The 15,314-nt window shown below is 39.3% G+C and overlaps 1 protein-coding gene across 5 annotated transcripts in view; it reads right to left on the reverse strand.

Moving 5' to 3' along the window:
• Positions 1–15,314, reverse strand: part of DCUN1D4 (defective in cullin neddylation 1 domain containing 4) — an 80,889-nt gene that overhangs the window by 16,029 nt on the left and 49,546 nt on the right. For all 5 annotated transcript variants that reach the window (XM_028143787.2, XM_028143784.2, XM_028143786.2 and 2 more), the window contains 3 exons: positions 13,916–13,986; positions 10,594–10,685; positions 2,991–3,099 (listed from right to left, as the gene is read on the reverse strand). In XM_028143787.2, the coding sequence (XP_027999588.1) occupies positions 2,991–3,099; positions 10,594–10,685; positions 13,916–13,986 (272 nt within the window). The remainder of the gene's footprint in view (positions 1–2,990; positions 3,100–10,593; positions 10,686–13,915; positions 13,987–15,314) is intronic.

Here is a 15,314-nt window from a genome sequence, read left to right on the forward strand (position 1 = left end):
ATGAAACAGAAAATAATGGTTGAAGTGACAGGAGAAATACTATAGTCGGAGAGTTCAACATTCCTCTCTCAGTAATTGATAGAACGAGTAGGCAGAAATCGATAAGGATAATGAAGACTGCGCAACACAATCCACCAACTTGACCTAACTGATGTCTATGACATGCTACGCCGAGCAGCGGAGACTATTCCTTCTTTTCTGGTCCACATTAAACATTCATCACCGCAGACCACATTCTGGACTATAAATCAAGCCTCCATACACTTAAGTGGGCTTAAATTATACAGGGCATGCTTTCTTGCCACAATGGAATTAAACTAGATATCAATAATAAAAAAATTACTTGGAAAATCCTAAAAACTTGGAAAAGAACATAAACAACATCCTTCGAAATAACCAGAGTAAAAAAAAAAAAATCACAGGAGAAACTATTTTTAACCGAATGCAAATGAAAATATAGTGTCTCCAAACTTGCGAGATAGAGCTAAACAAAACAAATCAAAATAGGGGTTCAGTAACAAATTTATCTTATAGCATAATTTAGCTGAATAGTGGCTATTCATCATTACGTAAAGCAGCTTAATTCACTGATATTTACTAATCCTCTCCTTAAAAGCAAAGAATTCTGCTGGCTGTTACTGGGGATAGTCCCTTAATTTGGCAGATAAAAATAAAATTAAGGCCTTTACCTAAACTCCAAAGCCAAGTAGATAGAGGAGACAGAAATGCCACTTAAGTGAATGCAGCGATCCCTCCAGTACAAGGAGAAGCAGGCAAGGCTTTGTGAAAGTGGAAGCATGTGGCTTGGGCTTAGAAGCCTCACAATACAGAGGGCTGAGTGAATACAAATAGGGCTTTAGCCAGAGGTGTAGTGGGACAAAAAACAGAAAGCAGAAAGGCCAAAAAGGCAGGTGGCAGGTTCAGTGAACCAGCAGCTAATTCAACTTCACTACGCAGGCATCGCCTAAGAGAGGAAGCATGGGACTGGATTGTTAAGGGCCTGCAGTGACCTGCAGACTGGACTTGAAGCTAGACCCTGGGTCTACTGTTGATGAATAATGGGGCCATGGTCCCATTTCTCCATTCTCTGAAGCCCACTTTCCTCCTCTGTGAAGTAGACTGAGAGAATCCCTGTCCCACTAGAGTGCTGTGGGAGCAACTGCACCACACCATGGTGAAGCACTAGGCAGCACAAAGGCAGAGGGAAGGTACTGAAGGCTTCTGTGAGCTGGAGGGTGGCCGAGAAACCCTGGGCGGAAGGAATAGGAATGACACCCTCCTGATGTGAATGCTGGATGAGAAGAATGTGAAATAAGGCTAGTGTAGCAGTGCAGGCAAGGAGTCAGTCACAAGGGCCTCAAACAGTGAGGCTGTGGGAGAAGCACCAAGGAAGAGACAACCAAAGGAGCCCTCAGGAGATGGGCCCAGAGACTGACTGAGGATGGGATGGGAAACCAGGGAGGAATAAAATGGAACCTGGGTCTAAAGCAGTGGACATGTGGGAAAAATTGACCCCCAAACAGGGAAGTTAGAAAATAAGCCCTATTTTCTAGTAATGCTTCTAAACAAATTTTGACCTATACAATAAGAAACAGCTGACTATGGAAGGAATATAAAATCTCATGTAAAAAAATATTTAATCCTAGAAACTATGCATCTATTCTAAAAGTATCTGGTAGCAAACCACTTCCATATACAAATGTTATTCAGTAAAACATTATAGCTGAATTTTACCATATAATTTCTAACAAGAATTTTTATGCATATTGTCATTTTATTTGAAGGTTGCAATAATGCAAAAATTCACAAGTGAAGACACTACAGTAGTTACTAAAGTATTGTAGATGCACCAGAATTCACCACCAAATTCTTTGGTGTTCAATTGGCAATGTCAAAGCAGGTAAAATGTGAAAAAAATCCAGCATGGTGGTGGTGGGGGGGATTATTTTTTTAACTGAGTTTTCTGCTTTAATAAAAAATGCATTTAAAAATATAATCAGTCCTGGCCCATATGCTCAGTGGTTAGAGCATAGGCCTCTGCTCGCAAGGGTGGGGGTTTGATTCCTAGTCAAGGGCACGTACCTGGATTGCAGGTTCAATCCCTGGCCCCAGTTGGGGTGCCTGTGAGAGACAACCAATCAATGTGTCTCTCTCACAACAATGTTTCTCTCTCTCTTATTTTCTCCCCCCTTCTACTCTCTCTAAAAAGAAATCAATGGGAAAAATATCCTCAGGTGAGGATTAACCAAAAATACAAAAAAAACACACACAAAAAAACGTAATCAATCAATAAAGCCTAGTCACCTAAATCCACTGAACACACAAACATAACAGAAAACACCATCCTTAAATACAGTTGAATGAGCTGTGGATTGTGTGTGAATGAACACAATGCTAACTAGTGACCCAGAATTCTACCTATGGTTATCAGGCTGAAAAATAAAACCTTATTTCATACCAATAGAACCACTGTCACATACTTGAACCTGACAGACTATGTAACAATACGATCACTTTTCAAAATGATTAGAAATTACGTTTGAATAATAGGTTAGGTTTGGATTTTTTTAAAAAGTCAAGTGATTTCTAAAACAATAGCACCCAAAGTAAAAATAGATTAGGTCTAATTAGCTCATTCCAATAAACTCAATCGGTGAAGGTTTGTTGTTTCATGACAAGAGCTTTTCCAAGCTTATTTAAGAGATACCTAGAACAATGTCTATTATCTATTACATGCCCATTTACAAATTACGTCTAAGACAATCGAAAGAGCCATTAAAGGTCTGCCATTACAGCTTTGTGCCAACATACTATATTTGTGCTCAGAATCAGTTAGTTTAGAAAGTGTACATGTAGAAAGAAATTGTAACTAGCGTCCTGGGAGTAATATACTTAACTTCTTAGCTGTAGTATGTAAAACAATCCTCAAAAGGCAATCAGAAGGGGGAGGGAGGAGAGGGAAACATCTGGATAGGCTCCAGAGAACTCACCCGTGCAAAGTCAAATGCATATCTGTAAATAAGTTTAAAGTTTGTAGAATCATTTAATAATGATCTTAAGTAATCCAAAGTATTTCTGAGTTTTTCTGTTGTATCACATCTAGAAAAACAGAATAAAGGCAAATTATAACCTGAGTTTTTTCTTAATTGGGGCAGTGATATAAAAACACAATACCAAAAGACAGAATAAAAATTCCAGAGTTGGAACACATCCACAATGACCTATTTTTCCTACACTTTTTATTTTAAAAAATTTCAACTGGACAGGAAAGATGAAAGAACAGTTAATAAGCACCCATATACCCATCCCCCCTGATTCACAATAAACACTCACACTTGTGCTCTCTCTCACATACACACTTTTTTCTGAACCATTTGAAAGCAAATTGTCAACAAAATGATACCCCTAAACACTTAAATACCATCAGCACACTTAATATCCTATCAATGTTAACTTTCTTGGCTAATATACAACCCACATTGTCAATTTCCCAATTGTTCCCTCAATTTTCTTTATAGCTGCAGCTTTCTTTCAATCCAGGATCCAATTAAGACTCATGCATTGCTTTTAGTTGTCGTATATCCTTAGTCTATGGAAGGGTGTCGTGCCTTTTTGCTGTCTTTCTTGAAAATGTCATTTTTTTAAGAGATCAGACTAGTTGTTTTATAGAATCTCAATTTGTCAGATAATTTCCCTATAGTATATTTAGGTTAAGCATGTATGATAAGAGCACTACACATGATGTCCTTCCTGGTGTAGCCCAGAAGGAGGCTGACACATCACTATGTCCCATCACTGGTGATACTGAGCTGATTTATTTGGATAAAGTGGTGTCCACTAGATTCCGCATGTTAAGATACTTTTCCCTCTGAAATAAGACTCTGAATCCTGTTCCTCAAAAACCTTCACTTGGTGGTTTTGCCATATACTGATGATAGCTGGCTGAATCGGTTCTACATTTGAAGGTCCAAATCAGTGATTTTTCCAACTCTAACATGCTTTTATACTTATGGCTGGAATTCTTCTCAAAAGAAGAGCTCTACTTAACACTTTTCTTATTTTGGGGGGGTTAAGGATTTTTGCTTTTTATTCAGTGTTATAAGCTATTACTGTCTTTATCCTTTTTGATGAACAAACTGTTCTCATTTGGGCTATGGCCCCTTCAAGCTGGCTCCAGTGTCCTTCTGACATGCGCCCATCAGTCTTTCAGCACATCCTCACTTTCTGGCACAAGATATTCCGCTCACTTTGTACTTTTCCTACCTTAGACTTGAAATCAGCTATTTCTCTAGAAAGCCCTGGTGGTGATAACCTATTTTTACAGGGAAGTGACACACTGTTTACTTTTTTCTAAGGAAGTACACTAATTGGTTATTTTTACAAACTACTTTATAAATGTACTAGTACTTTATAAATGAAAATACAGTTCATAATAGAACACACTGATCTATTTTTAGCAATACATTTGTGAAAGCTAAATATTTAAAAAACCCTCATGATCTACTGAGATAAAATATCTAAAAGCCAAAAATGAGTAAATATTTCATTTGTGAGTCTATAACAAAACAGAATGTTCTTTATTTCTTGATAATGTTTGAAACCTAAGGATATGTGTGTGTGTGTGTGTATGTGTGTGTGTATGTGTGTGTGTATCATATTATTTATATATATATATATCAGACTATTTTAGAAGTCAGAAATGGCTTCTTTAAGGAAGTAACATGTAAATTGAAAGCTAAAAGAAGAAACTCAATGTTTTTGGAGAGAATGGCTTTCCAGATAAAAGGAACAGCATGTGCAAAGGCCTAGGGGTAGAAGGGAGTGTAGAAAGTCCAAAGACGAAAAGAAAACCATTGTAAGTAGACTAGGTAGAGTAAGAGGGGAAGTGGTACAAGATGAGACTGAAAGGGAGATGGGACAGACCATAAAGAGTTTCTGTGGCCCACAGTGTTTATTTTTTAATTGAGTCCCTGAACCAATGGAAGCCACCTCCTACCATGGGAAAGACCAGGATCAGGCTTGCATTTTGAAAAGCTCACTCTGGAAGGAAGCGGGAGAACTGATAGCCTAATTTGAGATGTAGGGCCAGAACCCAACTGAGGGACAATAGAGGTTATAAAAAGAGAATACACTAGAAAGCAGTAAGAGGGAGCAGAGCTCACTTTGCACTGGGCACTCCACAGTGTGGTTTTATTTATTACCATGTATATAAATAAATAATATTAATAATATGGGACGGGTCAATGCTAACTCCAAAACATATAAGGTCGAGGTCCCTGCTCTTCAGTGGAAAGGAAAGTTAAGTATCAAAGCCACAGGAAATTGGCCAGATTTTGATCAGTGATTTAGTTCAGTCCTGCTCAATGAGAAGAGGAGCAGTTGTTTGTTTCAACAGATTCAAGGACAGGAAGCACTCATTTAGATAACTGCTACACAGTTAAAAGGGAATAAAGAAGCTCCGAGTCTTTGGGTAGAGCTGCAAGGCGAAATGTCAAGTTCTGCAGCATGCCTGGGAGTGAGTCCAGCACTCTGGCAAAAGATGTCCTTATGTTTCAAAGACCAGAGAGCTTGTCTGGAGTGTACAGCACAAAATGCCCAAAGTAACATTTCAATTTTATATATCTACTAGAGGCCCAGTGCATGAAATTTGTGCATGGGGGAGGGGTTGTTCCTCAGCCCAGCCTGCACCCTCTCCAATCTGGGACCCCTTGAGGGATGTCCTACCGCCCATTTAGGCCCGATCCCAGTGGGATCGGGCCTAAACAGGTGATTGAATGAATATCCCTCTCACAATCCAAGACTGTTGGCTCCCAACTGCCCTCCCCTGCAGGCCTGGTCCCCCCCAACTGCCCTCCCCTGCAGGCCTGGGTCTCCCCTAACTGCCCTTCTTTGCTGGCCTGGTCTCCCCCAACTACCCTCCTTTGCTGGCCTGGTCACCCCCAACTGCCCTCCTCTGCTAGCCTGGGCACCCCTAACTTCCCACAACTGCCCTCCCCTGCAGGCCTGGGTCCCCCTCAACTGTCCTCCACTGTAGGCCTGGTCCCCCACCCCCAACTGCCCTCCACTGCAGGCCTGGTCCCCCCAAACTACCCTCCCCTGAAGGCCTGGTCCCCCCCAACTGCTCTCCCCTGCAGGCCTGCCTCCCCCCAACTGCCCTCCCCTGCAGTCCTGGTCCCTCCCAACTACCCACCTCTGCTGACCTGGTCTCCCCCAACTGCCCTCCTCTGCTGGCCCAGTCACCCCCAACTGCCCTCCCTGCTGGCCTGATCACCCACAACTGCCCTCCACTGCCGGCCTGGTTCCCTCCAACTGCCCTACCCTGAAAGCCTGGTCCCCCCCAACTGTCCTCCCCTGCAGGCCTGGGTCCCCCCCAACTGCCCTCCCCTGCAGGCCTGGGTCTCCCCCAACTGCCCTCCTTTGCTGGCCTGGTCTCCCCCAACTGCCCTCCGTTGCTGGCCTGGTCTCCCCCAACTGCCCTCCTTTGCTGGCCTGGTCACCCCCAACTGCCCTCCTCTCCTAGCCTGGGCACCCCGAACTTCCCACCACTGCCCTCCCCTGCAGGCCATCTTGTGGTGGCCATCTTGTGTCCACATGGAGGCAGCCATCTTTGACCACATGAGGGTGGCCATCTTTTGTCTTGGTGTGATGGTCAATTTGCATATTACTCTTTAATTAGATAGGATACTATAAAGGATAGTTACCTGGGTTAGAGATGATATTGTCAACAAAGAATTTAATCTGCTTTAAAAAGGACTTTGTCAGGCAGACCCTCTGGACCAACCACTTGGGAAACAGGCCACTGAGTTGCCAGGTCTGAACCAGAGGTTGCCATCTAGTGGCCACTCAACAAGATCATCAGCAGAGGTGTCAGCTCTTACAAAGGGCCTGTGAAGAAACAGGCTTGGAAAGTAAACAACCAGCAGAGATTTTTCAGGAAGCAGCCACATCTTCAATCCCGTTCCCCCTGCTTTTCTGTGTACCATGTATAAGGAAACACAGATGTTGCAGAGTGACAGTGCCACACTACTACCAAACAAAACATACACATACAGTGGGATCATTTCTTGAGTTTCACTGCCACAAACACATTCGGAATAAACATAAATCAAGACAATAATCCTCAAAAGTTTTAAAATCAAAAGGAAGTTCTCCCCCATTGCATGGAAAAGACCTTCACCCCTTTACTCAGTCAACCCAAAGGTATTTTCCCAACCCACCATCAGTTCTATGTAGTTAGCTACCACTCTAACACACTTCATTTTGTTTTTAGCTTAAACATCCCTACAAAACAGCAATTTTCAACCTTTTGCATCTCACGGCACATGTAAACTAATGACTAAAATTCTGTGGCACGCCAAAAATTATATTTTTTCCCAATCTGACAAAAGCATTAGGTGTAATTTTGATTTATTCACAATGGGCAGCTATTGTTGTATTGGTTGTTGTCATTTTTAGATCTGATAATCAAAGGGAAAGGAGGTCAGTGCCTCAGACTAAATAGTCAGATATTGCATGTTTTCAAAAATCTTGTGGCACACCGGTTGAAAATTGGTGCTATAAAGCTTAATTCATCAGCAGTTGCCTTAACGCATGTTGGAACAAGGCAATAAATAAACCATCAATTAAAACAAGAGCTGTGCCTTCCCTGACTGAAAATGGCCTAGGGAGCCTGGGGACAGACATTCCCTATCAGCTGCTGTCATTTCTTCCCAACCAGAGAGGCCACGCCCACAACTCTGTCTACACAGTGTCAAGGAGAAGAGTCAAGGCTAGTTTCTTTGTGCCCAAGTGTATGCCACATTTCTTCACTTCACCTTCCTGGTTTTAGAAATGCTACGAGAGACACCCAGGAGTGACCAAACTGATTCAAAACTATCTGATTCCAAAACTCATGGGTTATTTCTAGCACACTTCCACTATACAGTAACAATTTTTTTTTAAAAAAGCATTTATATCAAATATATACTATATAGACACTATATATATATACTATATCTGTGACTACATATTTTATCATATACACACTTTAAATCCAGTTTCAGTGCAAAAGTTTCCATTTAGAGCATATAAATGATTGGCTTGAATTTTTTTATTTACTGAGTGTGCACACCTTACAAATATAGAACTTATTTAGTTAATTCAAGTAGCATAAAGAGAACTAACCTTATTATTTTTGCCTGAACATTGCTTCTAAGCCCCAACCCTGAATGGGCTTTGTCTTGTTTATGGGTTTTGTTTCCCCAGAACCTAGAATACTGTGCTTGGCACATCACTATCATTCAAATATTTGCTGAACAAATAATAAATCTAGGGAGGCTGAAAGGAGGAGGGAGAGGGGTTCTTAAAACATGAATTTGGTCTATTTTTGAACTACAAAGAACCTTACAGATTATTCTGAGTAATTATCTCCACCTCATTGATGAGAAAACCAGTCTCAAGAGTTTCATATCACAAAAAGAAAGCAGATTCCTCAGCACCCTTAGAGGATCAGGCTTGTCACGACACCCTGCATTTTATAGGAACCCACCTGCCACCAAGCAGAGTCCTCAACAAAAAGCCTGTGAAGTGTCCCCACCCCCAACATACATGTAGGCCTCTTCCAGGAACCGCATATTTCACTTCCCAGGTGGTGAGGCCTTCAAAACACATGGGCAAGGCCTGGCATCATGCAATATTCTTTTGTAAAGGCAAATGTAAAAAAGAATCTAAAGCTATATTAAAAAAATGGATATTATACTCTCTTAAAAGAAATGAACCTGGCCGGAGTGGTTCAGTGGTTGAGCATCGACCTATGAACCAGGAGCTCACAGTTCGATTCACGATCAAGGCACATGCCCAGGTTGTGGGCTCAAACCCCAGTGCAGGAGGCAGCTGATCTATGATTCTCTGTCATCATTGATGTTTCTATCTCTCTCTCTCCTTTCCTCTCTGAAATCAATAAAAATATATTTTAAAAAAATAAAAAAAAAAGACAAATGAGCAGCCACCACGTACTCTATTCAGAAAGCCAGCGTCCTAGCTGGTTTGGCTCAATGGATAAAGCATCAGCCTGCAGACAGAAAGCCATGAAAAAAGGCAGTGAGGAACACAATGAGAGTTGAAGGCTTAAAATCATAAGGAGTAGTTTGCCAACATGACAACACAATTTCAGAGATTTCAGAGACTTAACCCTAAAATACTAGAATATTCTGAGAGGAAAGTGTATTTGTAAAAAGGTGATTTGGCTTTTACCTAAAACTCATTTGCCATCAGCCAACAGTTGTTAGAAGAAGAATGTGACTTCAGAATCAGAAGTATTGGATTTTCTTCCCATCTCTGCCACTTACTTTCACAAATCACATATTCCCTCTGAGCCTCAGTTTCCTTATTTGTAAAGTGCACAAGGCTCAAGCCTGATCTGTCCCCGTAGCCATGGGAAAACAGTGATAAGGCTTCATAAACTACTAAAGTGTAATGCTAATAAGCATTATTATCAATAATAAATGGACAATGATACTAAAATTTGACAAAAATTCCAAAATTATTTAAATAAAACCACTTCAACTCCTACTTTAATCTAATAAAAATTGAAGTCTTATTCCCAGTTAAAGTGAAAAGGAAAAGAGAAGTTATTCCAAGTACTCTAGATCACAGCTATGTATCTTCCAACCATTTGAAATGTTTAGTCATCCACCTCATCCTTCAATGCATAACGTAGAATAACAATTTATGTTTTCTTGAATGAAACTCTCAGCAAACACACACACACACATACATCCACAGACACACCACACACACATACACATAAGCACAAAGGGAACACATAAAACCACTGATTTTTTTCTTATTCTGGGCCAGGTAACACAAACAGAATCTTTATTATTACTACTTTTTAATCACTAGAGTAATGAAGTTCCAATTTTGCCCTAAGCTAACACAGAATATATAAAATAGAAGATATCAAATATTTTCACTTATAAGTTACACTCTTCTCAACTTTTTCTCACTAACTATAAATCAGATTCTAATAAGCCTTTGCTGTTTAAGCTCTACCCCTGGACTGTTCAATCCAGTAGGTGCTAGACATATGTGGCTACTGAGCACTTGAAATGAAGCTAATGCAAATCGAGATGTATCATAAACGTAAAATACACATCACATTTTGAAGATTTAGTATGAAAAAAGAATGTAAAATAGTTCATTGACTTTTAAACTATTTATTACATGCTGGAATGATAATAATTTGGGTTAAATAAAATATATTAAAATTAATTTCACCTGTTTCTTTTTACAACTTTTTAATGTGGCTATTGGAAAAATTTTAATTACATATTGGTTCACATATTTGAGAATAGGCTAGTCTATTTCCTACTGGGTAGAACTGCTCTAGAAGAATACGAAAATCAATAACAAATACTCACATAAAAACTTTAATTGCTAAAATTCAACCAAAAAGCCCTCCTCATCACATAAAAATGACTCATGGCCCCAGTAGAAGTCTGCCCAGATCAGCTGGCCTTCATCCAGTCACCCAACCCAGGCTCCCTGAGATATCAGGGAAGAGGCTGCCAGCTTGGGAGAGTAGCGACCCCCCAGTACAGTCTTAGGACTTACTGTAGAGAAGTCATTCCTTTTAACCATTCCTGTAGAGTAAAATAACCCATATTTTGTGCATCCAATTTCCAAGCTAGGACAAGCATAACTACCTGTTTAAAAAAAAAAAAAGAAACCCAATCAAATCAGAACAACAGACCTCAGCAATTAAATACATTAACACCTCGCTAACTGCTTCTGTTCATGGTAGTTTAGTCACTGAAATATGAACAGAGTAACTTCAAAAATGAGTTCTAGATTGGCAAACATCTAGAAGTTTGATAATTCAGTCTGCTGATAAGGGTTTGGAGAAACACAAACTCTTATGATGCGTGCTGGTGAACGTGTAAAGCGATTAACCTTCCCAGAGGGCAATTTTTCAGTGCCTATCAAAACTAAAACCAGTAAGTGACTCGGCAATTCCACCTACGGAAAGTTATCTTATAGATATACCTGCACATACACATTAACGTGTACATTCAACAATGCTGACCACAGTACTATTTGTAGAAGCAGAAGATTGTAAACTAACATTTATAAATAAGGGACTAGTAATTGCATACTTCTTTGCTAAATACATTCCACATAAAGGAATACTATGCCCCATTATGACAAAGTAGAGCTATGGGTACAAATAGAGAACAATCTCTAAGATGTATTAAATGAAAAGAGCAAGGTACAGAACAGAGTTAAAAAATAAAAAGGTGGGTGGTGGGACACACACCTGAGACACATACAGTGGAGCTGTATCACAAATACATTAATGTTTGTAAGTTCAACTGTACAGACTGGGGGATTATTTTAAAGCAGCCCAATGGCCCACATCAATAGCACTGTGCCTGACTGAGCCAGGAGGAGAAGCAGGGCCCAATCTTTTCTGTGGGGCACCATATACTAGTAAACATATCGAACAGCTGTACTATGAGGGCAGGATTAAGTGTACTTTTTCTGTTTAAAATTTCCTTTCATCAAATATTAATTAAATCAGTACATATCAATTTTTAAAGTCACTAGGTGTTTTAGATTTCGAAAATCTAGATTACTAAGGAGATTATGAGGACTGATTAGTAAGCCAATGCTTCTACATTACTATGTACATCATCACAAAATGATTGGTAAATAGGTTAAAAATAGTAACTTAAGAGACCAATGGGCTATTTAGGAGTATTTCCCCAAAAGAAGAAGTTATATTTTCTTTAAAATATTTACACATTAGAGGATTTTCTCCTCCTCTCTTGAACTAACCCACATTTTTTAATTCAAATTTGGTATGTTCTCAATATCTATATTCAATCCTCTATTAGAAAGATTTTTTAAAATTCCACATAAACATGTTTAAAAAATGGTGAAGGCACAAGAACACAGACAGTGCACATGATATGTGTCTAAACTGCCAAAGCGCACGTTCGCCATGGGGATTTCTTTACACAAAACAGACCTTTTCTTTTAATAGCTAATAAGAAAGCTAACTACTTAAATAAAGGATCTTGCTGTTACCTTAGTAAATGAAAGTAGGCTTGAATTTTATAACCTGCTTAAACTCTATAAGCTATAAATATCAGGCAAAGTGAGAGTTTTAAGTACTTTACGGTGCTTACTCATTGATGCAAACGGCGTTTTAAAAACTGTTTTTGCCACTTTTTCAAATGTTAATATTTCTGAAATTGTAATGTATCCCCAATTAATGGCATGTCTGAGCTTATTTAGCAACATTTTTTCTTTCTTAGTGATGATACAACTTATATAACTTCTACTAGTAGCATCTTAGAATTGAAGTACAGTGATAAATACTTTAAAATATTCTAAATTCGGTCTTTCAGTCTTTAATGTACATGATTCAACATTTCAAGACTATTTTTACGGAAAGAGAGCTAAAGGACTCATTACTGCCCCAAAAGGAGTAATAGAGCAGCTCTCTTTTATTGAGTACTGGTATTTGGAGGTGAGGAACTTTGGAGAGCTGAGGACCCCCTTTTCCAGTTAGAGCCAACATCAGCACTCCCTCACACCGACAGGCCTTTCCACCTCTGAGTATAAATGCTCACACAAATGCAGCCTGACCCCAGCCTCCTCACCTCCTCACCGCTGGCCCTGCTGCCCGCCCATCCCTCTGATCAGACGTGGACTGACGTCCTCTGGTGGAATCTCTGTAGCCCCTCTCAAGCCCAGCTCACTCATACTGTTCGAAAAACACCCTGCCCGCCTCGAGCCAGCTCTCAATAGGACACGTCCTTCTTCAAGTCAGGGAATGTTACTTTCTATGTCTATGAGTGTCTATGGACCAGATCAGGCAAAATATTACTGACCCAGTTTTCCCTAAACCTTTACGCCAAGCTGAATAATTTATCTAGATACCTGAACTAGAATCACATTACATTTTAAAATACAAGACAAAAATCCATGTAATAAAGTTAACATTCCAAAGGCTCTTTAGAAAACTGAAAATGTTATTAGGGGGATGTGGAGGAGAACAGAGGCACAGAAATGGTAAGGATAAAAAAAGAAAAGTTTTAATAAAAAAGTGTGAAGTCTCAATTCCTAGTTTTCTTTAAGAGCATGACATATATGCATGGGCACCAGATATCCTGCAAATAGTCTGAATGAAGGGGATGATCTTGAGATCGCTTCCAGGTCATAAATTCATTTAGGATCTAAGGCATATTTGTTAAAATTGGAAGCTAATGTAATATTCAACTGCACAGTTAGTGATCCAGGGCATTTGTATGAGCACAATTTTTCATTTTAGTATGAGAGAGTAGATGTGGGAACAGGAAAAAATATTCAACAATAGCATGGTGATAAGAATTAGGCAAAAATAAGCATGTAAAATAAATTCTAATTAAACTTTTTAAGGGCAGTACTTAGGGCCTTTACACTAAAAAGCAATCACTTTCTGAGGTAAATTAAAATGGAAGTGAAAGAGCTATGAAAAATTCTTGATAATTACAACCTCCTCAAAACCCTTATTCAAAGTCCTAGGTAAACCACATTAGGCTGGGACAACTACGGAGGGAGACAAAGGGACACATGCTGTGCCTCGGTCCCCGAGCTGATCTGTCACTGTAGGTACACATGCCCACACCACTTTTTAAAAATCTAGTTTAACTACCTTATTACTGTACCTTTTATATACAAGAAATTAAACATGAGAGAAAAAATGACTGTACACCATACCAACAAAAAATTTCACTTACAAATCAAATTAGAATTGAAATCTGTTTCTTGGATTGCTTCATAAAAACTAACACACTATTACTTTTTTATTGTTGCTTTATTTGTCAAGGGACAAAAGATTTAAGAAAAATAATCAACTGATTGACTCGACTTAATAAGTTAGACTTACATTTTCTGGTTCAACACCAATGTCTTCACAAAATTTCTCCATGCCTTCAGGACCTACAACATCATCAGTACCTGTGGTGAAATGCAATCTTATATAAATTAAATCTAACCATGTGCACTATTACTACTGTGATAGTATTATATTGTCAAAATATTTACTATCCAAGTAAACTAAAATCAAATAACAATTAAGGGCTAGAACTCCTTTCTGAAGAAAGAAATCATCAAGTATAAATTGAAAAATATTCTGTCATATCTTTAAAGGATTCTACTCTGCACAATCATTTAAGTCAAATCATTGCCATGTCCCTCAACCTATGGACATATGACAGACATAATTTATGTGTAAAGATAAGGTTGCCTGCAAAGTCACTAATAACCCCCTAATTGTCAAATGTAATAGATGTAACAGTCCATATTTATGTTACTGGACTTTTCTGTGACACCTGACCATTTGAAGCAGTTCTCACTTCACAAAACTTGTCTCCTCCCACGACTTCTGGAAGTGCCCTCTCTCATCTGGTTTTGCCACCTCTCCTCCTCGGCTTCTTTATGGGTTGGGTCCTTTGCTTCTCCCAACCTGTTAAATGTGATGTGCAGAGTTCCATCCTTAAACCTCTCCTAATCCATTCTATATACTCTCCCTAGGAAATTTCAACCTACCTGAGGTTTCAGGTACTACTACCCAGATCTCTTTCTAGCCCACACTTTCCCTCTAACTTTTGGGCTGTCTACATCACCTCCTCTTTAACTAACACAACTAAACTCATCTTCTGCCCCAAACTACTCCTCCTGCATTTCACATTTTCTACTACCACCTACGGAGCCCATCATCTCTCCAGGCCAAGCCTGCTTATCCTCCTGTATTCTATCTCAACTGGTGTCATCTCAGTGTTATCCTCCTGTATTCTGGTGTTATCCTCCTGTATTCTATCTCAACTGGTTTCAAATAGAAACCTGGGAGTCATCCTGGATCCTTCCCTTACACACTTTCCGCATCCAATCAATATTCAAAATCTTTCCTTCCAAATATGTCTTAATTGGACCTATCCTGCACTGACCTATTCAGGCTCTGTCCTTTCACTGAGGTTACCCCAGCAGTCTCTTCAGGATCACCCTAATTCCAGAGCCTTGTCCCCCTCTGACCTTTCTCTAGTAATTATTTTTATCCTTTTATTTTAGATATTTTTCTATGTATTCCCAACTTTCTTAATTTGATTATTAGAGGAAAAGTTATCGTATCAAATAAAAGTTTACTTAATTTTTAATTTAGTTATTTTTTGCTACATTAACATATAAACACCAGGCAAAAATCTCATTTAAAACTGAAAGCGAAAAATTAAAATATTTAAAAAGCAAAAGTTTCCCCTCTAATCCCTCCATACTCTCCAGAGACAACC

Source organism: Eptesicus fuscus, chromosome 2 (genome assembly GCF_027574615.1).
Source record: "Eptesicus fuscus isolate TK198812 chromosome 2, DD_ASM_mEF_20220401, whole genome shotgun sequence".
In the NCBI taxonomy this organism is placed as follows: Eukaryota; Metazoa; Chordata; class Mammalia; order Chiroptera; family Vespertilionidae; genus Eptesicus; species Eptesicus fuscus.